The sequence below is a fragment of the Primulina eburnea genome, chromosome 7 (genome assembly GCF_022965805.1).
Source record: "Primulina eburnea isolate SZY01 chromosome 7, ASM2296580v1, whole genome shotgun sequence".
Classification (NCBI taxonomy): domain Eukaryota; kingdom Viridiplantae; phylum Streptophyta; class Magnoliopsida; order Lamiales; family Gesneriaceae; genus Primulina; species Primulina eburnea.
Window position 1 is genome coordinate 4,106,096 of NC_133107.1, and position 23,375 is coordinate 4,129,470.

The 23,375-nt window shown below is 33.2% G+C and overlaps 4 protein-coding genes, 2 non-coding genes and 1 pseudogene across 8 annotated transcripts; 5 read left to right on the top strand and 2 right to left on the bottom strand.

Moving 5' to 3' along the window:
* Positions 1–2,023: 2,023 nt before the first annotated feature.
* On the top strand, positions 2,024–4,390 carry LOC140837395 (magnesium-chelatase subunit ChlI, chloroplastic-like; annotated as a pseudogene).
* Positions 4,391–4,956: 566 nt separating this feature from the next.
* Positions 4,957–5,030, top strand: TRNAI-UAU (transfer RNA isoleucine (anticodon UAU)). The gene has a single exon. It is a non-coding gene; the product is annotated as a tRNA-Ile (tRNA).
* A 985-nt stretch (positions 5,031–6,015) lies between these two features.
* Positions 6,016–6,088, bottom strand: TRNAE-CUC (transfer RNA glutamic acid (anticodon CUC)). Its single transcript has one exon. It is a non-coding gene; the product is annotated as a tRNA-Glu (tRNA).
* A 229-nt stretch (positions 6,089–6,317) lies between these two features.
* Positions 6,318–8,068, bottom strand: LOC140836019 (GDSL esterase/lipase At5g45960-like). 3 transcript variants are annotated; one of them, XM_073201432.1, is made up of 5 exons: positions 7,739–8,068; positions 7,470–7,600; positions 7,045–7,278; positions 6,657–6,909; positions 6,318–6,583 (listed from the first exon to the last, which is right to left on the bottom strand). In XM_073201432.1, exons 1-5 carry the CDS (start codon positions 8,016–8,018, stop codon positions 6,393–6,395), a joined length of 1,089 nt encoding a protein of 362 aa, XP_073057533.1. In that variant the 5' UTR covers positions 8,019–8,068; the 3' UTR covers positions 6,318–6,392. The 3 variants fall into 3 exon arrangements, with proteins under 3 accessions (XP_073057533.1, XP_073057532.1, XP_073057534.1); XM_073201431.1 differs by having other exon boundaries at positions 6,320–6,583; positions 6,648–6,909; XM_073201433.1 differs by having other exon boundaries at positions 6,441–6,583; positions 6,653–6,909.
* Positions 8,069–9,159: 1,091 nt separating this feature from the next.
* LOC140837397 (ethylene-responsive transcription factor ERF091-like) lies at positions 9,160–9,979 on the top strand. Its single transcript, XM_073203533.1, has one exon. The coding sequence runs from the start codon at positions 9,287–9,289 to the stop codon at positions 9,977–9,979; it is 693 nt and encodes a 230-aa protein (XP_073059634.1). The 5' UTR covers positions 9,160–9,286.
* Positions 9,980–11,301: 1,322 nt separating this feature from the next.
* On the top strand, positions 11,302–13,063 carry LOC140836020 (rac-like GTP-binding protein RAC13). The gene is made up of 7 exons (XM_073201434.1): positions 11,302–11,523; positions 11,626–11,713; positions 11,871–11,980; positions 12,085–12,148; positions 12,347–12,411; positions 12,534–12,599; positions 12,775–13,063. Exons 1-7 carry the CDS (start codon positions 11,425–11,427, stop codon positions 12,871–12,873), a joined length of 591 nt encoding a protein of 196 aa, XP_073057535.1. The 5' UTR covers positions 11,302–11,424; the 3' UTR covers positions 12,874–13,063.
* A 5,766-nt stretch (positions 13,064–18,829) lies between these two features.
* On the top strand, positions 18,830–21,826 carry LOC140836021 (WUSCHEL-related homeobox 9). The gene is made up of 5 exons (XM_073201435.1): positions 18,830–19,159; positions 19,410–19,693; positions 19,857–20,627; positions 21,229–21,461; positions 21,547–21,826. The coding sequence occupies exons 2-5, from the start codon at positions 19,573–19,575 to the stop codon at positions 21,550–21,552; spliced, it is 1,131 nt and encodes a 376-aa protein (XP_073057536.1). The 5' UTR covers positions 18,830–19,159; positions 19,410–19,572; the 3' UTR covers positions 21,553–21,826.
* The last annotated feature ends 1,549 nt before the right edge of the window (positions 21,827–23,375 follow it).

A 23,375-nucleotide genomic window follows, 5' to 3' on the forward strand; every position in this document is an offset into this window, starting at 1 on the left:
ACTCTAATTTTTTGTCATGGCTTTTGAAAATTCAACAATTTTCGAAATCGCGTCAAGATTTTTCGGTGTCTCGTCAACAATTGGACAAAAATAATCGAAAATTGAAAAAATATTTAATGTATCAAAACCAAAATTTGAAAGTCGAAATGGATAAGTTAGTTGACAATTTTTTTTCCTAATTTAATATATGGACAAGTCATGCATGCCAAAAAAATTTAAAAATTGTCCAAATTAAACCAAATCAAAACATAAAGATTGGCGCTCTTGGAGGTAACAGTGGCTTAAATTAGATATATATGACCTATATATGTTATATATAGTTTGATCTTCAATTGAAATTTGTATTGTAGTTTGATCTTCAATTGAAATTTGTATTGTTATTATTTTGAAATTTATGATCGTGTTATGAGAAATAAAGCATCGTAATCCAAAAGCATTTATAGAAATGTTTACAAATATTAAAAATGTGATTTTGAAATTTTTTCGTCTGTGTAAGTACGTATCACAAGTTGGCAAAAATGGTATTAATTTTACTTGAATCGTTTTATAGAAACTTGTGTGTTGTGTTCGAGGATTCTTGCTCGTTTACATTCATACATGTGATTATGTGTATGTTACGTCAATATAACTCAAGCACTTTTTGGCTTAAAGTATATATGATGTGCTTTTAGAAAAAAAATTAAAGAGATTTCCTAGTTAGCATGAAAGTAAGTTATACCAGATATCCGACTCGATCGGTGTAAATCGAAATCTATATCTATTCCAACCCATATCCAGAGTTAACGGGTTTTATCCTATGAAACCCGTTAGATAATTAGAACATGTTTGATAGGAGGGAATAAAGTGAGAATGGAATGATCATTCATGTCTCATTATGTCACGTCCCGAGCTTTGGCCCGCGTCCACATGGCTGCACAATTAAAATATGATGTGCTTTTAGAAAAAATTAAAGAGATTTCCTAGTCAGCATGAAAATTAGTTATACTAGATATCTTACTTGACCGATACGTAAATCGAAATCAATATCTATCCCAACCCATATCAAAGTTAACGGGTTTTATCTATGAAACTCGTTAGATAATTAGAGCATGTTTGTTAAGATCGAGGAAATAAAGTGAGAATGACATTATCATTCACATCTCATTCTTTGTATTCATGTTTAATAAGATATTGAAATGTGAATGCTCATATAAATGAGAATGACTATTATTCACATGACAAAAACTTGTGTGAGAAGGACTCATGAGTCGTATTTGTGAGACCGATCTCTTATTTGGGTCATTTATGAAAAAATATTACTTTTTATGCTAAGAGTATTACTTTTATTATGAATATGGATAGAGTTGACCCGTCTCACAGATTAAGATCCGTGAGACGGTCTCACATGAAACGTACTCTATTCACATATTCATGTGAATTGTCACTCCATCTATTTTTGATGAGAATTCTCATTCTCAATTATCATATGTTTTACAAAAATTTTACTCAAATAGTTTAACTAATTTAAATATATATATTAATTAACTAAGTTATAATAGAAGTCCACTGTAACTTATTATAAATTCATTTTAATCTTTAATTCTTACCATGTAAGACAAGAGATATCACAAACAATAAATAAAAATAAGTGGATTCAAAAAAACCTAAACAAGTTGGATATGGATCGAATATTATTAAAACCCGTTATCCCGTGCATACCCATTTAATATCATCCAAACACAATCCAAACCCGTCAGCTGCCAGTTCTGCCCGTACACACTTCCCCTTCCCTGGTGACACCCCTCCGCCCGATGGAAATCCCAGGAAACAGTAATAGAAGTGATACATCAACTATGGCCAGCTGACCGCGACAACCTTACTCATTAATATCCATATCATACATAATTGATTATTCGAAATTGTACTTTGTAAATAATTTTACTAAAAAAAATGTCAAACACAGATTTCACACTTGTCGTCTTGGATAGATGGATTTACTTCTCAAATAAAATTGAACTTATTACAGACACATTTTTTATTAGCTATGTATCTGAGTGTATCGTCGTACGCTAACTTCATTATCCAACAAATATCCCAATCCAATTCATTAACTCCCTACCTAAAGTGCTTTCTCAGAGCAACGACGCTCGAATTATTCGACATCGAAACATGCGGACCAAACCCAGCTCCCCTAAATCGATTTTTGACTTGTAAAATCAAACACTTGCGGAGGCAAAGAGAAGAAGACGCGTCAGATGATAATGGTCTTGCTGTTAAAGAAGGTAAGCATTCTGGGTGGATTTGATTGGTGATATCCTGCAGCGGTATCCTCGATTTCCTCTTCTTGTGGAAAGAAATTTCCGAAAACTTAGCTCCTAATTGAGGAGAAGAACTCGGTGTGTTCTCCTTGCCGGGAAGAGACAAGACTGCCATTACTTTTGGTGTATTGTGAAGGAGATGCTTGAGAACGGAGGTGTTGTGGAAGTATTTGTAGTGAAGATTGAAGGTGGGAAGAGCACTAGGCATTTGGAGGCAACTGAATTTCAATAATGATTCAGAAATGGAGTTTGGGGGTTGAGTTATGGAGGGAGGAGGTTTGGGAAATGTACAAGAAACTCGCGCTAATTTTTATGCAAATGAAATCGAGAGCCCATGGGCGTTCAAAAATTTGGAGGGCCAATTAATACGAGTTTCTTTTGGGTTGAATAAATACGATATTTAATTACAATTTTGTTTTTAACAAATAATAGTAAATTTAATTATTCATTTTTCATGTCACTCCTTAAACTAACAATGACAATTTGTTTTTATTCTTATCTTATGACTTATTTTACTATCCGAAGTAATTTTAACCAAAGAAAATTATCCCTTTTCGCCCATCAATAGTTTTGTTGATAAATAATAATTGTCTCTACAAGAGAGCAATCCAAATATGAGAGATGAACACTCGTTCCATTGTTCTCGAATTCCATGGACTTTAGGGTGATAATGAATAAACAGTGTAATTAGTCATGGGGGGTTGGTGGTTGCTACAAAGTTGATTGCTTTTGTTGATTTGCTGCAGGTTTGAGTTCGGGGAGGAAATTTTTTGGTGGGATTAGGATTCCTCTCAAAAAAGGGTGTTATCAGTTCTCTGTCGCAATCTCTAATGTTGCCGGTGAGATTAGTCCTGGTCAAGAACAAGTATCAGTTATTTTATTTGTTGCTGACAGATAATAACGGTATAGTCTGAAATAATTCCTCTAATATGTGAATGTATTGTGCCGAAGGTTGCTGCTTCAAAGGAGAGCCAGAGGCCAGTTTACCCATTTGCAGCTATATATAGTTGGGCAAGAATAGATGAAACTATGCATTTTGCTGAAAGTGATTGACCCAAAGATAGGAGGCGTGATGAAAATGGGTAACCGAGGGACCAGGAGCGTTTCGTTCAATGGTGGATCTACTTCCTGAAATCAAAATAATTGCTGGTGACGCATTCAATTCGGATCTGGAGGACCCAGAAGTTCAGGATCCTGAAGCACGAGACGAGAAAAATGATAGAGGCGAAAAACTCCCTACCGTGTCAGTCAAAATCAACATGCCATTGGAGGCCACAGAAGATAGAGTTTGTGATACAATTGACATTGAAAACCGAAGGTGTCAAAGCATTCGAGCCTGGCCTTCTGGCTAAAGCGGAACCGAGGAATCCTCTATGTGGACGAAGTGAATCTTTCGGATGACCACTTGGTGGACGTTCTTGATTCTGCTGCCTATGGTTGGAATACGGTGGAGCGGGAAGGAATCTTGATATCACCCTGCCTGGTTCATACTCAGGCTCTGGAAATCCAAAAGAGGGAGAGCTTAGACCCCAATGCATGCTCAGGTCGGAACAGTGAAGGATGCATAGCTCAGGGTGAAAATTGTGGAGGAGAGGGCCCGATTTGACAGGGATCCTAAAGAATTTCGAGAATCTTACATGGCAAAGCAAGACAAACTCCAAGAGCAGATTTCCTCTGCTCAGAATTCACTGTCTTCTGTCACGATTGATCATGAAGATAAGAGTTAATATCTCCAAGGTCTGCGCTGATCTAAATGTTGATGCATTGAGAGGTGACATAGTGACCAATAGGGTAGCAAGAGCTTTGGCTGCTCTTAAAGGAAGAGATAAAGTAACTGCAGAAGATATCGCTTCTGTGATCCCAAATTGCTTGAGACATCTTCCTTCGGGAGGACCCTTAGGAGTCAATTGACTCAGGATTACTGGTGATCGAGAAATTTTACGTGGTTTTTAGCTGAGATAGGTACAATATTTTAGTTCTATTTTTAGCATAATTTTATCACAGATGCTCAACTTTCCGGTATTGAATTCAATAGTTAGAGCTGAGAAAACATGAGTTAAGGAAGTATTATTGTATGAGTTGATCAAGAAGAATTTTAGATGGTATGACAACAGAGTGATGTTATATGCTTCGATATTCATTCATCTTTCGCTTGGATAATAATAAGTGGAATATTTTCTTTCTCGTACGGCATTATATAATGATTTTGAACCTTCAATGCATGCCTGCTTTTTATGCTTCAAGATTTTGGAAATTTGAAGCTTATGCCTTACAAGTATGTTTTTCTTTCTCTCTTTCTTTTTTATGTTTCTAGTGAAAAAAAAAAATTGACATGCAAATATTTTCTTGAAATTTGAAGGGATCCTCTTTTTGAAAGAAAGAACCTGAACTTATTTTTCTCACAAGCTTTCCCGCACCATTACGAATTTATCAGAGATGGCTCAGAACTTTGAAATACGAATGACTAACGCGAATTTTGTGTGGGAGATGATATAGCTATCAGTTCGATCGACTAATGGATAGTTGCGAACAAATCTTTTTTAAAAAAAAAAAAAAGAATTTTATTTAATTTCGAAACAGATGGTCCGATTCTTCTGCCAACAAAAATTCTAAGTTATATAAAAATTATTAAAAGCTTAAAACTTGTCAGCCAGAAAGAGGTCCCGTAGCTCAGTTGGTTAGAGCGTTGGTCTTATGAGCCGAAGGTCGCGGGTTCGAGCCCCGCCGGGACCACCTTAATTTAATGTTTTGCTGTTTGGCTTTTTTTTTCGACATATCCGGCGACGACCGGAATTATGCGGATGATTAATTACATAAATAATTTAAAATGTAATTATATTTATTCATAATATTCGAGATTCAATCAACTCCCATATTTTTTCTGACTGCTGTAATCTTAATCAAGACCGCATAAACTGTGTACCAGAAACCACCTGCTTTCGAAGAACGTATGCCGAAGTTCTGGAATGGGAGAATCAATGTTGATGAAGACGGTGTTGTTCTTGCATGACAAGTCCAGCATTCTTACTACTGCTGGACTTCCGACCTTGGAGAGAGTGGAAATTTGAGCCAATGCTCTTTGGTTCTAACATTACTTTATACTACGGATTTATAAATTCCAAACTACTGTTTCCCCTAAACTTTTATAAAATTTAATTTTTAAATTTAATTTAATTTTAATAGTCTAAGACAAAGTTTTAATGACAGGGAATTGGACGCAATTAGGGGTGGGTACGGTGTACCGTGTACCGTACCGAAAATATCGGTATGGAATTTTTCCATACCGATATCAATACCGAAAATTCGGCATACCGCACATTCTATATACCGAATTTTCGGTATGAAAAAAGCTCATACCGATACCATACCGACACCGAAAATTTTATCGGTATACCCAAAAAATGTCGGTATACCGAAAATGTTTTCGGTATACCGACATTATACCGACATTTTTTGCCATTTTTTCGGTATACCAAACTTAAATTTTTAAAAAAAAATAATAAAAAATTATATACCGAAATACCAGAAAAAAAAATATTTCGTACCGATACAGAAAATTTCCGTACTTCCATTGTCGGTATACCGATTTTTTCGATAAGTTCGATATTTTTTTCGGCACGATTTTTCGATATTTTTTCTCACCCTAAACGCAATGACAGTTAAATTGAATCTGTTAACCACGGAGGAAAAAAAAATTCAGGAAGTACAAAAAATATAATTCCGTTGCCGGGACTTGAACCCGGGTCTCTCGGGTGAGAGCCGAGTATCCTAACCAACTAGACTACAACGGATCTTGTGACTAATTTAAAATATATAGTTATATATATAATTATTCAACACCTTAAAGATTATCATTATATGCATTAAATTATTTCAACTTGTACGGTTACTAGAAATTAATGAATGTTTTCGAATATTGCTTGCTGTATGGAGTTGGTTGGCCAAGTATCATGAATGCAATTCAAAATGTCATGTATGGTGTTTGTTTAGGGTATGGCCCGCCCTCAATCATACTGTATGTTATAAAAGGAATTAAGATGATATTGTAATAAATATTATAATTATGTGAGGGATGGATGGACAAAAATAAATATCCTAACGTAAAAAATAATCAATTACAGGGCGGATGGACAGGAAAATAGCGTAGTATGCTGCTTCAGTGGGGTGTATGGCATCCCAGAACACATACTTCGAGTCATCCGAACAAACCACCGACTCTAGGTTGCAAGCGAATGATGCCTCTAGCAGTCCACTTCCACAGCATCCCACGTTTACTTTCTCAAACCCTGCAAATATTACATTTTAAAAAAAAATCCAAAATAAAAATTTGAAAAGTCCTTAACTCATTACCGAACCGACGAGGGTTCTTGACGATGGCATCCAAGGGTTTGTATATGTCGATATAGGCCACTCGGGCCCCATCACTCATCTGCATATCTGTGAGTGTGGTCTGGAGCATACGGTTGTAATCCCGTGCGACGGTGCATAGCGATTCGATACACCCACGGTGCGTTAAAGCGTTGTCGGAATTCAGTGTTATGACAGCTGGCACGCATCCTATCGGGGGCAGCCCTACTATCACAATCTTCCTCGCCCCCAACTCCACTAAACCCTACATACCATAATATAGAATATATACTTATATATCTTAATAGTAAAAAATAATAATTAATGTAACCGCGTGAGTTGCATTATTTTTTGCTAGACAACAATTACTCTATGATAAATCATAGCACGGTAGTATTACCTGTATGAATAGCTGTACGTTACGTAAAATGAACTTCTGGTAGGCGGAGATGGTGTAGGTTAGTCTCCGGACCGGCAGGCCGTAGTAGTTGACGATGAAATCATTTGTGCCCGCACTACAAAGAAAAAGAGCTTTATTTATGAGATTTTTGGCTCCCTCTTTCCCGATGGAGGACTCCATTCGCGTTTTATACTCTTTAAAATTGTCCAGTTGCATTTGCAATGGAAGCACACCCTGTCATAATCATTTTTCAAAAAGAAAAAAAAAAGAACTATCAGACAGTTAAATCATGATTAATTCGATGCCGTTTATAAACTTGTTTATATTATGAATAATTTTGTCGGTGCATATATGTGTAAAAAACTTCATTCAAAATAAGTTCAAATTTATAGGAGATTAAAGATGAGGAGAGGGAAAGATTTTACATCTATTTGAGCTGTAAGCGGGTCGATGCCGGAGCCAGCAGAAGCAAAGCAAACTCCGGTCTTGAGTTCGTCGAGGCTAAGTGTTGAGTCCAGATACGGTGGTATATAGTCTTTGATCCCCAGGTAGTGAGCTGTTATATATAGTAAATTCTATGAAATTAGTAATTCTATAATTGTAAAGATGATGTCTACAAGAAAGAATTCGTTTTTATTTTTATTTCCATTTGGTATATAACGTAATATGGAAAAAAAAAATAAAACGTTCGTACCCACAAAATCCGTGGCAAGAAGGCCATTGGTGAACCTTCCGGTGGCAATATGGTTGGGATATCTCCGACCGTAAGGCGGGAAGTTGCTTTTGAAAGTGGTTTCCAAGAAATTATTGTTGCCAGAATCAACGGTGGAATCTCCGAACACAAAAATGGCAGACATTGAAACATTCTTCAGTGCAGAGATTCGCTCTTTCAAGCTTCTAGTCTCAGCGGTGTATAATGAAACGAGAAGGAAAAGTATGGCAACACGGTGAGATGAACAAGAGAGAGACAGCATGATCGGAAATGACCCACTCCACACACACACACACACACATTATAGTACATTATTATTATTATTATCATTATTATTATTATTTTGAAAACATATGTATATGCATTATTGGTATTAAGATTTAAAAATATTGAGAGCTCATTTTCGAAGCATTGACCGAAACAAAGCATTTAAAAGAATGAGCAAATTGATCAAACGGTCTTTTAGTTACAGAACCAAAGGGTCCGCATCCAAGTAGCACCACACAAAGTGGGACTAGAAGATCATACTGGAAAACTACCCAAGTGGCCGCTTGAATGTTTTAAGATAACTTATCATTTGGTTCGGCAAGTAATTAATATAGTATTAATTTCCTTTCAAAAATCAAATAAATAAAAAAATATAATCATACATCTTAAACTTTTTTTTTTCCTTTTAAGCATCGAGTCATCGACATATATAACATGATTAACATCTAGAATTTAGTGAAATTGGTTTAATTAAATATTAATTAATCTTTAAAAATTTATATGTAAAATTCAAAATATTTGATTGGATGCAGTAGTGAATGGTAGGTAATTTAGGGTGACAAATTGTCCTGTCGGTATTCCCTATGGCCAAGCAAAGACTACAGCCCGCCTCAAGATAAGAAAATCTTTAATTTAGCAGTGAAAGCAAGATTATAAGCCGCAAGTTATGTATGGATTTGGGTATCATTTGAATTGATTTGAATTTTGTTCATCCAAATAAAATAAGAAATTTAAAAATTGGCATGATCAAAACCTTAATTTGAATAATTATAAGATCAAAACACAAAATAAGCAAATTTAGCTATGATCATTTTGGCTATTATCCCAACAATCGACAATCAAATTACTCGAATTTGTTGACCATACCCTACTTTTTCTAATCATACAAGCTAAAATAGTCTTGAGAAATCAGCAATCTATTACGAAGGAACTTGCTTAGATCCCACATAAACTTCCTAAAATATAAATTTAAGTATGGCTTCTTCAAAAAACAATTATGTATATATATGTGCGTGTGTGTGCGTGCATGGAATGTCAAACATATATAGTACGATAAAAAATCGATGCCCTTCTATGTATTCTAATGTCTGTAATAGCTCATTGTTTGCAATGCAAGTTTCTTGCCGGGTTCCAACTCATATTACCTAGCTGTCATGTTATGTATATCCACATATTTTTGTCAAATAAATATAGTCACTACTCTATTTAATTGCCATCAATCTCAAGCTTCAACGTTTTGGTGAATTGTATCAGGAATCATAAATGGATTGTAATCCCTCACCAGACGCAATTCTGGAACAGGTGTGGGCAAATTTCATTGCAAAACATGAAACAGTCGAGTCCTCGGATTCTTGGGATTACCTATCTACCCTTCAACAAGATGAATCGATAATGGAAGTTTTAGATAGGTTGCCAAGTTTAGGTGAATGGACATCCGTGGGAGAAAAGGCATGGAGACAAATTCTCGCAGAAACGATCCCCGCATCCAGCATTAATAATACAGAGAAGTCACAAAGCCTAAGCTCAGGAAAAGTTGCAAATGATATTTCAAAAGCCGATAAAAAGGTCAGTAAACATTATAGAGGGGTGAGAAGACGTCCATGGGGTAAATATGCAGCGGAAATAAGAGATTCGTCCAAGAAAGGAGTGAGGATTTGGTTGGGGACTTTTGACACAGAGGAAGAAGCTGCAGTCGCGTATGATGAGGCTGCTTTAAGAATGAGAGGACGAAAGGCGTGTCTAAATTTTCCACTCGAAACTGATCAGGCCAAAGGAAAAGGAATTTCGTGTCACACAAAGTGCCTAGATTTTTCTTCAACAATTGATTCTACTGTTTCCCAACTGGGAGTTTCTTGTATTATTTCTGGTCATGATCAGAGAGAGGATTCGTTTCTTGGTGAACAGCCGCCATTGTCTTGGACCACACACACCTATTATAACCATGTTTCTATGTAATGGATGTATATGATCGATCATGTTTATATCTGGCCTAGCTGCAACGAGTCGGAGTCTCGCTCCCCTACACATGTACAACTCTCTTAAATTTGACAGTATAATTCGTCTTAAAAGATGCATGTCAAATATAAGAAATTATATTGTGCCAAATATGGATCTATTATTATTACATTTCTTCACTCCTGTAATTTTATCCATCAAATATGATTTATGACTTTTTTAAAAAAAATAATGATTTATGAAATCCTTTTTCAAATTAAAACTTTTGTATGAACGAAGAATTTAAAAATTATAACACACACAAAAATATATCAAACTCCTGAATATAATTTAATTACAATGGACAAAAATCAAATGTTTGAATAATTAATTAACATTCTCTGACTTATTTAGGGGTTTAGGCAAAAATTTGTGTGAGAAGATCTCACGGATCGTATTTTGTGAGACAGATTTGTTATTTGAGTCATCCATGACAAAGTATTTTTTTTTTATTCTAAGAGTATTACTTTTTATTGTTTATTGTGAATATCGGTAGGTCCACCCGTCTCACAGATAAAAATTCGTGACACCGTCTCACAAGAGACCTACTCTTAGGTTTAATCACAATATTCTTTATCATGTTAAAATTTTGAAATGGATTTATTGTCTTGTACATGTTGGTCTTTATGATTTATTGTTTTACTTAGCGAAAAGTATCCACGCATATAGTTTTTTTTTTATTTTATCTAGCTATTATTTTTTAAAATTATATTTTTTGTTACTTTATAACATTCTACTATATTATTTTTTATTTAATAGATTTTGTGTGTGTGTGTGTGTGTGTTCGTTCTTAATGTGTTATTATACTTCACTGGATCCTGAAATATATTTGTATTATAATATATAAAATTATTTTTATTGTGACAACGCTATTAGTTATTTTTATAGATTAAATAAATTGCGTCATGGGCTGAGAAGGGATGTGAGACATTCCTCTTGGGCTTGGGCTCATTTAATAATGATGTTTTAAATTAATTAGACGTAATTTTCAAAACATACCTACAAAATAATAATCATAGTATAAGTAGAAGCAATCTTCTTCTTTTAATAATCTTTTTTGTCCCTTGTTGTATACTTAACTAACAAACAGCCACCACCACTACCACCTAATTTGTTGCACATGCACACCATTTTTCCTTGCAATGGGCTTTGTTCTTCAACTTCAAACAAAAGTAAAGTCTTGAACCAATCATTATAGAGGTTGTTAAATAATATAATGCCAACTTCTCCCAATATATTTATCTTTTTATGTCACATTTTAATCTTACATTTTAATGGGCATTTGAAGATGACTGATTATATTTATAAATATCCACACTAAGTTGGAGATTCTGAGACATTAAAGATTTAGGGTTTCGCAGAATTTTTATTAATCTTGTTGTGTTGCATAGCTTTCCTGCCAAGAAATGGCTACAACGAGGTTTATAAAATGTGTCACTGTTGGCGATGGCGCGGTGGGGAAGACGTGCATGCTCATTTCTTACACCAGTAATACTTTTCCGACGGTATACTTATTTATTTACATGACATATATATTTCATGAAATCCTTTTTAGTTGATGTCTTTTTTTCTTTTACTGTTTTGAATACTTGATAATATGTATATAGGATTATGTTCCGACTGTGTTCGACAACTTCAGTGCTAATGTGGTGGTGGATGGCAACACGGTGAACATTGGCCTCTGGGACACAGCAGGTTAATTAACATTTTCCTTCGTATTTTCATCGACGCGACTCGAATTTGAGAATAGGAGTATTTCATTACATAATTTTGTTCAAGGTTACTGAATACCAAATTATAAATGTAGATGGCATAAATTTAAGTATAATTTCCAAAAACTGATGAAATTCAGGGCAAGAAGATTACAACAGATTAAGGCCCCTAAGTTATAGGGGAGCTGATGTATTTATATTGGCCTTTTCACTAATCAGCAAAGCGAGCTACGAGAACATATACAAGAAGGTCTGTTTCTTTTTTTCCCAAACTTTTTTTTTATTGTAATTAAAGTTTTATATAGATATAATATTTACGAATTAATAATCTAGTTTTTTTCCTTTTAATCTCAGTGGATCTCAGAATTGCGCCATTATTCTCCGAACGTACCTATTGTACTCGTGGGAACCAAACTCGGTAAAATTAATTGGTTTAATAACCTTTTTTTACCATTGTACAATTATCGTAAATGCAATTTCCCCCTATTATATGTGCAATTTTAGTTTTTTTTTTTTAAAAAAAAGGTAGCCAAATAATTACCTTCGGTGAAATAATAAATCGGTGGATTATTCTTTTATTCATAAATATTTTGCGGTTAAAATTATAAAAATGCAGACTTGAGAGAAGACGAGCAATTTTTAAGTGGTCATCCTGATGCGGTTCCAATATCAACTGCCCAGGTATAATACTTAATTTCATTTTCTCGAAACTATTTAATTTCTTAAATTCAAAAAAAAAAAACATCGTACCATCATAATCAATTTTAAAACAATTAACTTTGTTATAAAAAATTTTGAACCAGGGTGAAGAACTGAAGAAGCTGATCGGGGCAGTAGCTTATATTGAGTGTAGTGCTAAAACTCAACAGGTAAATCACAAATATTTTCCCTAAATTTATGTTTCTAAAAAAATTAAGATTTCCCATAATTTGCTATTTTGTTATTTTTAGATATGTATACGTAAAGAGTAATTAATTTGGTTCGATTTGGTAAATTCAACATTCTTGTAAAATTTTATTAATTTTTTTCTTTGTTCAATTTCAGAATATAAAAGCCGTGTTTGATACTGCGATAAAGGTTGTTTTGCGACCACCGAAAATGAAGAGAAAGCCTCTCAAGCTCAGAAAATGCACATTCCTTTAAATTTCACGCACGCGCGCGCGTACACACACGTGTGTCTCTTCGTGTGTTCTATATATTACAATATCGAATTTATTATAAAATGGAACACTGGATGCCAGATTTCTTATTGTGTTTATCATATCACAGAATTTAATTTTGTAACTCTATGTTTTATTTCATAAGCCTAAATATATGCGACGAATGAATTCGATTTGCGTTAATTTACCGTAGTTTTAATTGTGACTTTCATTATTTATACGTACATTTATCTTAAATCATTCTTGTTAACGTACGTACCCATATATGTGATACGTATTTTATTCATACGTATCAATGTATAAAATTCGTCCAAAAATATCCATCGATCGTATTGTGCGGCCTGGTCTTATTTAATTTTGATTCATTTATTACATATGAAGGAATACACAAAACATAAATGAGCTGTTTGCATGCAGGACATGAAAAATAATTCTTTAATTATATATTATATAATGAAAATTCATCAATTCCCCAAGCAAAACACCATCAGGGTCTAATAAAGGATGTACCCGTGTTTTGTGGATCATGACACATTTTTATTTCTTCTTATTCTTATTATTTTGATATTAATTAATTGATTTATTAAATTGATTTATACTATCGAGAAGATAAAGAGAAAACACAAACATCCAATAATATTGAAGAACCCTAACTAGCCTTGACTTCATATTTTTAGGCCTTGTTGTTGTTATTATTATTATTATTATTATTATTATTATTATTATTATTTGGTACCCTTTATTTTCTCAGATTCTGAGTTTCTAAACTCATGCAGAATTCGATGGAGTTGGTTTTGTATGATCAAATGTGAACCAATAATTCAAATAGCCTAATTTTAATACAATTAGAAACAAATTGATTAAACGAAATCCGCATCGCATGATAATTCGATGAGTTTTTTTTTAAATAAACTAATACCGAGCTAGATGATTGTGAACGATAAATTAATTAATAAACTAAGTCATTTTATAATACCAAAAAAAAAAAAATTAGCGACGGTTTGTTAAAAGGTAAGGGTTAAACGACGGTTTGAAAGTCCGACACAGAAGTGCGCGTCGCCTTCTCAAAGCGACGGTTTTTGAACACACGTCGCTTAATAGCGACGGTTTATTTAAAGAAGACCGTCGCTATTTAGTGACGGTTCAACAACACCGTCGTTAAAAAAAGCGACGGTTATTTGAACACGGTCGCTATAAAAGGTCAATGATAATTATTATTATTTGTATACAATTAGAGTATTTGTATACAATTGCAGGTCAATTAGAGTATTTTAGGTTTAATTCTTAATGGAAGTTGAATTAGCATGTCAGTTGACAGTTGTATAGTTAAAAACTATATTTCTTGAAGATTTCAGTAAATAACCCACACACAATTAGTTCATTCTTGTGTGTGTGTGTGTGTATCGTTAATAGGTAAAAATTTTACTGCAATTGTATAATTCTAAGTCTCTACCATTACTGCATGTGCAAACAAATAAATCAGTGCATTAAAGTGTGTCCACTTCGCATTTACTGAGAGCACGTCTGCATTAAGGGAAGGGTGTAAGCGCACTTCACGCAAGACACACATACCTATTCCAGTAAAATGCGATTTTAAATTGCGGCATTCATTAATTGTTACATGTGCTACCTTAACATATAGACTATTCCGTCGTGTCCAATACTTACTGGATTATTTCGTTCATATTATTATAGTGTCGTGAATATGTATGCGATCGAGTATGTATGCTATTTTATACGTACAAATAAACACAACTTTTCATCTTTTTTGATTTATAATATGATCCATGCACTATTTAAATTTACTCATTTTTCTAACGAATCTCATATATTAATTTTAATTTGTTACTAATTATCTTCTTCTTTTTTATGTTTTCTCTTATTTCAGAAACATCTATGATGTTACCCTCAAAATAATCTTTTGATACCTCACGGTTATACATTACCATATTTTGGCACATCTTATTTATCTCATCTGAAAATAAGTTATAGAGAAGAAAAAGCAAAAGTGAATAATTATATGTGTTAGATGTGTCATGATCGGTTACATTAAATCTTGATAGTTAGTTTATATAAATTTAGACAATTCTCCTCTTGAACTGGCTTTTGGATGGAGTTAAATCAAGTCCATGATTTTAACATGATATCAGAGCTCATGTGTTGGTTGTGCATGCCTTATTGGTCACCTGCTAATGTCTTGTGAACCTCACATTCTGCTTGTTTATTTTCTGGGCGTGAGGAAGTGTGTCAGATGTCTCACATCGACTAAATTAAGTTTTTAGAAGTTGTATATATAAATTTGTACAATCATCTCTCTAGAGCTAGTTTTTGGAGTACCAGATGTTTCACATTGATTGAATTAAGTTATTTGGAGTTTTACGTATGAATTTGGACAATTCTCCTCCAAGAGATAGGTTTTGGGGAGTTAATCTCAAGTATATCATCTTAAAAAATATAAAAAAAAATCTAGCACAAAGTTTATGTCATTTTTTGTGATATTCTTGTCCTATATTGGTTGACAATGAAAGTTTAAAATGTTTTTATGAGTTTACAATAGACTTTTATAGCAACTTGAGTTAACTATTTTCGTAAAGTGATAACGGATACGAAGTAGTTTCTATAAGGGTTTCATTATTGCGATCGCACATGCTTGGGCCCAGGGCATGAAAATTTTTATTGACTCTATGAATTTGATACTGACTTGAGCGTATGAGTTATTTCTTCTTCATACGAGTCAACATTTTCAGTATTTACAATCTATAAATTATTTATATTCGACCTAATGTTAATGTCTAACGTACTTAATTATACTATTATTAATTATCATGCTTTGAATTTTATAATAAAAATATAAATATTGAAATTAATGCAATGAATCATACTACACATGACCTTTACCAAATTTATAATGTCATAACTCATAAGATCAGTCTAATCAATTTTTTGAGACGAATTTCCGACCCGACTCTTCTCAAGTATTATTGTTCAATGCAAATAAAAAAATTATTATGTCAAAAGTACTGATTTTCATTGCAGATACAAAATCGCCTGATAAAAGACTTACTAAGTTAACAGAATTAATAATTATAAAAATGGCACTTGATCATATCACCGGTCACCACGAAAATTGTAATAAAATCAGTGTTAATCTATTTTATATATAGTTATGTTATATATATGATTTATTATGTAATAGCAGACATTAGAATATAATATATTTTAAAAATTGAGATTATATATTCATTAAGTTTGATGAAAGAAAGAGTAAAAGCAAATTATTGGATCGATCGAGCTGGTCTTTATATTCCTTGCACGATACAAATGTTTAAATAGGTCTACAGGTAGCTTGCCAAATGTTTACACACTAGTCTACGGTAATCAGAATTTATCCAAACCCAGCAAATAGGGGTAAAAAAACAAAAAAAGGTGGAAGGGAATGGCGAGAAATGAGATTGATTAAAACCCAAAAAACCACCATTTTGGTTGCAGACAAAATGGAAGGAAAGGAAGAAGCAAACGCCATGAAAAAGGCAAACGTGACATAATATTGGAAATTATTCAATAAATATCACCAAAAGTACAACCACCCAACCCCCCCAACTTTCTTCCCTTTCATTCTTGAAGATCCCGCCATGATTGAACTCCAGTTTCACTGAGTACTGTTGATGGGATTATTAAATCTTACCTAATTAAATTCACTGTTAAAATTAAAATGATGAAATAGGAGTAGGAGTTTAACTACTACCATATCCAGCATTCGATCATGGGTCTACTCAGAACTGAGAGACGTTTGATGGGATCGTGCTTTTTGTCCCTTTTCCATGATACTTCATTGTCCATCACCACTGCATAATATAAACCTTTTTGACTCCAAAATCTATTCACTAATTACGATTACATTCCATAAAAATATTAAATCATGTTGTTAGTACTTGTACATGAAAACATTCGACCATCGAGATTATTTATGTTGGAATAAATGAGTAATTCTGGCGAGAAATTGATGAACTTAAAATTTATGCAACACATGCATGCTCCATTGTTAGAGTTTGGAGCTTTTGTTAATGTCGGGATAAGAGCGATTACTCTCCTTGATCAATTGATTTAAAATGTATAGGGAATCGCGATTAGCAAATTAATTACATGTTCGTGTCCAATGCGGTGACCTCTTTCTTGCGGAGGAATATTTACGACCTTCAAACTTCGCTTGACGCCAAACAATGCTCTTTCCATGGAGTCAAACGGTGCCATTAATATATTCGTCATCTAGAAAAGAAAACCAACATTAAATTAATTTTGAAAATCAATGTAAGGAAATAAATATTAAAAGATAATTAATTGAGAGATCTTGTTCATACTGTGTTTCAAAGATGAAACATATATATATCTGGAGGTGGTTGGATATATATATATCCAAAAGATGCATGAATCCCACGTAATATTTTTTTTAGATTTGAGATAAATTATTGACTTAAATTAAATTAATTAAAATATTTTAATCCTAAAAATTAAAATGTGTATGCTGCATGTTTAGTGTTTACCGTGTGATATATCTATGTATACAAACCCAACATAAATTATATACTGTATTATATTAAATTCTTTCTATGTCTATTTTAAGGAAACACAATAAATTTTGTGAGACGGTATCACAAGTCAATTTTATGAGACAAATCTCTAACTCAGTCAACTAATTAAAAAGTGTAAGCCTCTTGTGATACGGTCTCACGAATTTTTATCTGTGAGCCTAGTCTACCCTACCGATATTCACAGTAAAAAATAATACTCTCAGTATAAAAAATTAATATTTTTTAATGGATGATTCAAATAAGATATCTGTCTCACAAAATACGACCGTGAGACCGTCTCACACAAGTTTTTGTTAATTAAAAAATATTAATTTTTATATTAAAAATATTACTTTTCATGATAATTATAGATCGGATTGATCCGTCTCAAATATATAGTTTAATAAAATCGTCCAAAAAACAAGTATTTAATATGTATAACATGTCAAAAGATATCTGTGATGATTTGAGGTATGATGGACTTATACTAAAAACAAACAAATTCTCCAGTATATCTTTTGTTTTCGGTGAAAGAATTTTTTTTTTAAAAAAAAAGTGACTTTTTCATCATTCGTATTTTCATTTGACAAACAACAAACTAGGATGTTACATTGAATAAAAAATGTACATTATATATTAATACATAAGGTTAATTGATCTAAAAACTAATTTGAATAATAACTCATATTATGTACAATCAAAATTAGCTAGCTATTACTATTATATTTTCTTAATTAAAAATTAGTTGTCACAATTCATTTATTGATCAATTAAGGATAACCATAAAATTGGAAAATTTATTCCATTTATCATTAAACTTATATAAAAAAAAAAGTCAAATTATGTTGTCTATCCACTGTGTGGATGCAACGTATCATATTATTACATCATTGACCGCCTGATCACCAACAAATGTATGTTTTTCCTACAGACTGGACTACTTTAGAAAAGGAAATGAATACTGGAAAATCTTTCATCGAACACAAATTTATCTGATTTGATTTGAATTTAATTCAATCAATTTTTAAGACGGATTATAAATCAATTTTGGTACGTATATGCGATAAATTTATATAATATTGAAAAAAAACATGCATTATATTGTAGCTGTATCGTGCGTGGATGAAAGATACGTCATTCATTCATTAATTCAAATCAATAAAATAAAAGAAAGAAAAGCTCAGAAAGTGTTGACGACAGCAAATCCATACAGCACTTGCTTCCCAAACCCCTATGTGCCCTTTCTTGACTTTCAAACACTCTTTTCTTTAATTCTTGCAACCACCTCTTCGAATTACAGTAATCTATATAAATATAAAATAAAATATTTTATATATATACGTAATCCCATGTCCACCATCCATTTCTTCTTCTCCTCTACCATTAATACTATTCTTCTGTTGAACAAAAACCCTCCGATCCTCACAAGCCCGCATAATAAACAATAATCATTTTTGAAGAAAATTAATTTTTTTCTCTCTTTGAGTGTGTGTGTCTGTGCCGTTCAGACGTTCTGGGGCACCATCCCACCCTCGTGCATTAAGGACTCCATCTGTCCACTCTGATGAAGATTCTAATATAAGCCCCGGCATATGTTTCTTTCAATGTTCTCTTTGCTTCACGTCCGTGGGAATTTTGTTGTACTCTGTTTAACAAACGCGTGTTCTAATTTTTAATGCATATATATATTTGTGAGCAAGGGTATGGGCCTGTACTATCTTCCTCGCTTTATATTTAATTTCTTTTCTGTTTTGGTTTGCGATTTTGCAGGCGATTCTTGTCCTGGGTTTTGGCCTTTTTTTAATTCCATCTTAATTAATTATCATTAGTTTTCTAATTATAATAAACCTTAATTCACCATAAACTTAGTACTGTTACTGTTTTAGTTATTTCATTTCACCCTTTTATATATGACTTGACTATTTATTGCTGATGGACTCATATATAACAGGAGTAGGTGATGTGAAAAAGGCTATAAAGAGAAGATTCAGTCAGTGAAAGCCGAGCAAGAACTAAGAGATTTGTGATTTGTTTCTCTCTTCGGGTTGGCTGCTTTTCAAAATTTCTTTCAGCTTTATTTACAGCTTTAAGCTGATAGCATCAAAGCCCCGATAATGGCATCGTCGAACAGACATTGGCCTAGCATGTTTAAGTCAAAACCCTGCAACACAACTCATCTCCAATGGCAGCAGCATGACTTGACTGCTGGTTACCACAGAACGCCATATACACCAGGTACATATATATTTTCATGTTACTGGTATTTTATAATTTTATTTAATGGTTTTCCCAATGATATCTTTTATCATGGCATTATTGTTTCATTTCCTTGAGAAAAACGAAAGGAAAAGGAGTTCAAAATTTTGAAACTAATGATAATGGGCTTTTTATCAAATAGTTCCTGGATGTGAAGAAAGAACTCAAGAGCCAAAACCAAGATGGAACCCTAGACCAGAGCAAATTCGCATACTTGAAGCTATATTTAATTCAGGGATGGTGAATCCTCCAAGGGATGAGATAAGGAAGATTAGGGCGCAATTGCAAGAATATGGCCAAGTTGGAGATGCCAATGTTTTTTACTGGTTCCAGAACAGGAAATCAAGAAGCAAACACAAGCAACGCCAACTCAGTAACATCACCAAATCCCAGCCTCAAACCACCGCCCCTCCGCCTCCCATCTCCAACGTTATCACCACCACTGTCACGGTTCCAACATCTTCATCATCTTCTTCTGATAAAACTTCTCCGAATAGCTCAGCAGAAAATGTTCTCTCTGTTGGCTCTACTCCTGTGATCGATTTGCTTAGTTCTCCAACTGCTTCGGTGAACCAACCTTTTTTACAAGCTCCTAGAGAGCTCTTGAGCGAACAATTCTTCTTTCCTGTACAACAAAACAATGGAGGATCAACTGCAGCTCCTGGTTTAACTCAAGGGTTTTGCTTTCCAGATTTATCCACTGTTATAGATCAGGGTATCGGGAATTGCCAAAGTTTCCCTCTTAGTGAACTCATGCTGATGAATAATTCTGTTTTAAAGAAAGCTGAGGATGACAAGATTAGACTGCAACAGGAGATTAATCACACCATAGCTACCGCATCACATAATACTGTTCCCGCTATTTTCACTTCATCTCTCGGTATTACATCCCCCACCGATTGTGTTCTTCAAGGTATCTGAATATCATTTCCGTTTTTTTTTTCTCATGGAATTTTATTTTATATTAATAACTACGTGATAGCCCGTACAGTCGAATATTTTTCCTCTACATGTAAAAAATATCCAATAAACATGAACATCGCACGTAAGAAGATGGTTTAATTTCTTGAATGAGAATCAACAAGCCGCCTGCCGATATTCTGGTTTATATTTCCGCATGTGTGAGTAAACTCACCTAATTTAATTAGTGACAACTGATGATATCGTTCACTGTGTCGTCTCTCTTTATGGCATTCGATACGTTTTTTTTATTGATGGACATCTATGTCATATTTGGGAAGAGACAATGATACATTTGTCTTTGTCCCTAATTGTTGCTCGCTGTCCCTTCACGTGTCTGCATGATTTGACTTTATTCAATCCCTCGTTTTAATCTCTATACCCTATATGACGACGACCCTCTTACGACGCTAAAGGTCGGAGAGAGCATGCAACGAGTTAAATCTAATAATTTCCATAACTTTATATTTCCAAAATAAGTAAAAGTTTAAACGAGTCGGGGGGCAGTATTTAACTCGATAGTGGCCGACCGCCTGATGTGATCTATGGTGTAGGCGTAATGGTCCCGACAAAATCAACAGTTTTCATCAACGACGTGTGCTTGGAAGTGGGATCGGGGCCGTTTAACGTGAGAGAGGCATTTGGTAATGATGCAGTGCTTGTACAGTCATCGGGGCAGCCAGTGATCACTAATGAGTGGGGAGTTACTGTGCAGCCCCTCCACCATGGAGAATTTTACTATCTGCTTCGCGCATTCACGCCTGATGAGCACAAGACCATTCATTTGGTAATAATAACAACATCAATTCTTCTATTTCATTTCATTTTTAAAGGGATGTGTTATGATTTGTTTCTTGACAATTATTATACAGATTTAATTTGGGGAAATTGCTGAAGCTGGAGAAGAGATCGCGTTAGCTGCATGGCTCTATATGCAACGCGGTTTAGTAGTTTCTTTTGGTATTAATCAGGATTTTATATCAAAAATAGTATCAGTATAACGTTTGATTATCATGCAGTACTGTCTTGGTTTGTGCGTCTGTCACTTGGGATGATGATAAATGTAGTGGACTTATGTATTTGTACTACATTTCGTTTCAAATTATATTTGTAGTGGACATCCGAAAGCCTCCTTTATAATTAAGTAGTGGTTGCAGATGGTAAGAGCAGCTGGGATCTGATTTTATAATATCAGCAAATGTGTTTAAAAAGATATTTGAAGAAAATTAAATTATTGTTTTACAAAAATGCATGCATATCTGGCTCAATTATTTTATTCAGAATTTAGTTATTCTTACAATGAACTTAGTATCTCTCTTTTTCGGCCTGAATTAATTTATTAAAGATGCATGCATCCTGTAAAATTTTATTTTGTCAATTTAAAGATTAAGCAGAAAGGAGGTTCGCAAGGCCTCAACAACTGTATAAGGAGAAATATAACTAAATATAAGTTTTTAATACCTCATAGCAATTTTAACTTATCAAAAATTTGATTTATGTATGTGTTATAAATATTGATAAAATAATAAAAGAATAAATACGGGGGAAATAAGCAAAAAATTATGAGACATGTCTAAAGTTATATATATATATATATATATAGTAAAACCTTACCATGTCGGATAACTTGCTGATTAGCATAAGGTCAAAATAATAAAACCGGTAGCATAAATATAATGTTGATGCTGTATTTTATTTCTTTTATAAGTTTAGAACATAATATGTAAAACTATGTATATAAATAAATTTGAGAAAAATAAAGAGTTTTTTGCAACAAATTCCCTGTGAAATATCAATTGGTAGTATAATTTTAATTTTTATGTTGTATTTTGTTTCTTTTATAAGTTTAGAACATAATAGTCAAAACTATGTATATAATTAAATTTGAGAAGAATAAAGAGTTTTTTGTACCAATCTCACGTGAAATATCAAGTCAGGTTAATTAGATTAATTTGAACGCTATCTAAGTTAAATAAACGCTACATGTTCAAGTTAAATGACACAAATATAACAAAATATGATTAGTAGAAAATTGAGTTTTTTTTCTAACTATTTATCCACTGATTATTTTGATCATCGATCTATGAAACATCATCAAAATATTTTAGTTTGTCAGATTTTCATTTAGTCTATAACTGTTCGTATAATTTTTATAAAAAGTTAAGGTAGAATATCTCTATTTGATTTTTTTTTTTTTACGAATTTTCGATATTTGAAAAGAAGTTTGGTGGAATAAGTATGATTATACTTTTGAACAGTTATTTTAAAAGAAAAGTGTGCGTTTAAGTTGACAGGTCAACATCTGGGCAGGGTTGAGTGGTGCAGAGATTACGTGCAAATTGGTCATTCAAATAGTTGTCCAGCTGCCAACATCCTTTTTTTTTCCATGTACCCATTTTATTTAATTTTTATAATTTTATATAAATTTTTTCTGAAAGATAAATTAATATAAATTTAATCCCATCAATCATCCATTGAGCATATTAAAGTTATAATTTCATGGAAATACATATTTCCTAATAATAAATATTGAAGATAAAAACTTGTGTGAGACGGTCTCACGGGTCGTATTTGTGAAATTGATTTCTTATTTGGGTCATTCATGAAAAATATTATTTTTTATGTTAAGAGTATTATTTTTTATTGTGAATATAGGTAGGGTTGACCCGTCTCACAAAATAAGATCCGTGAGACGGTCTCA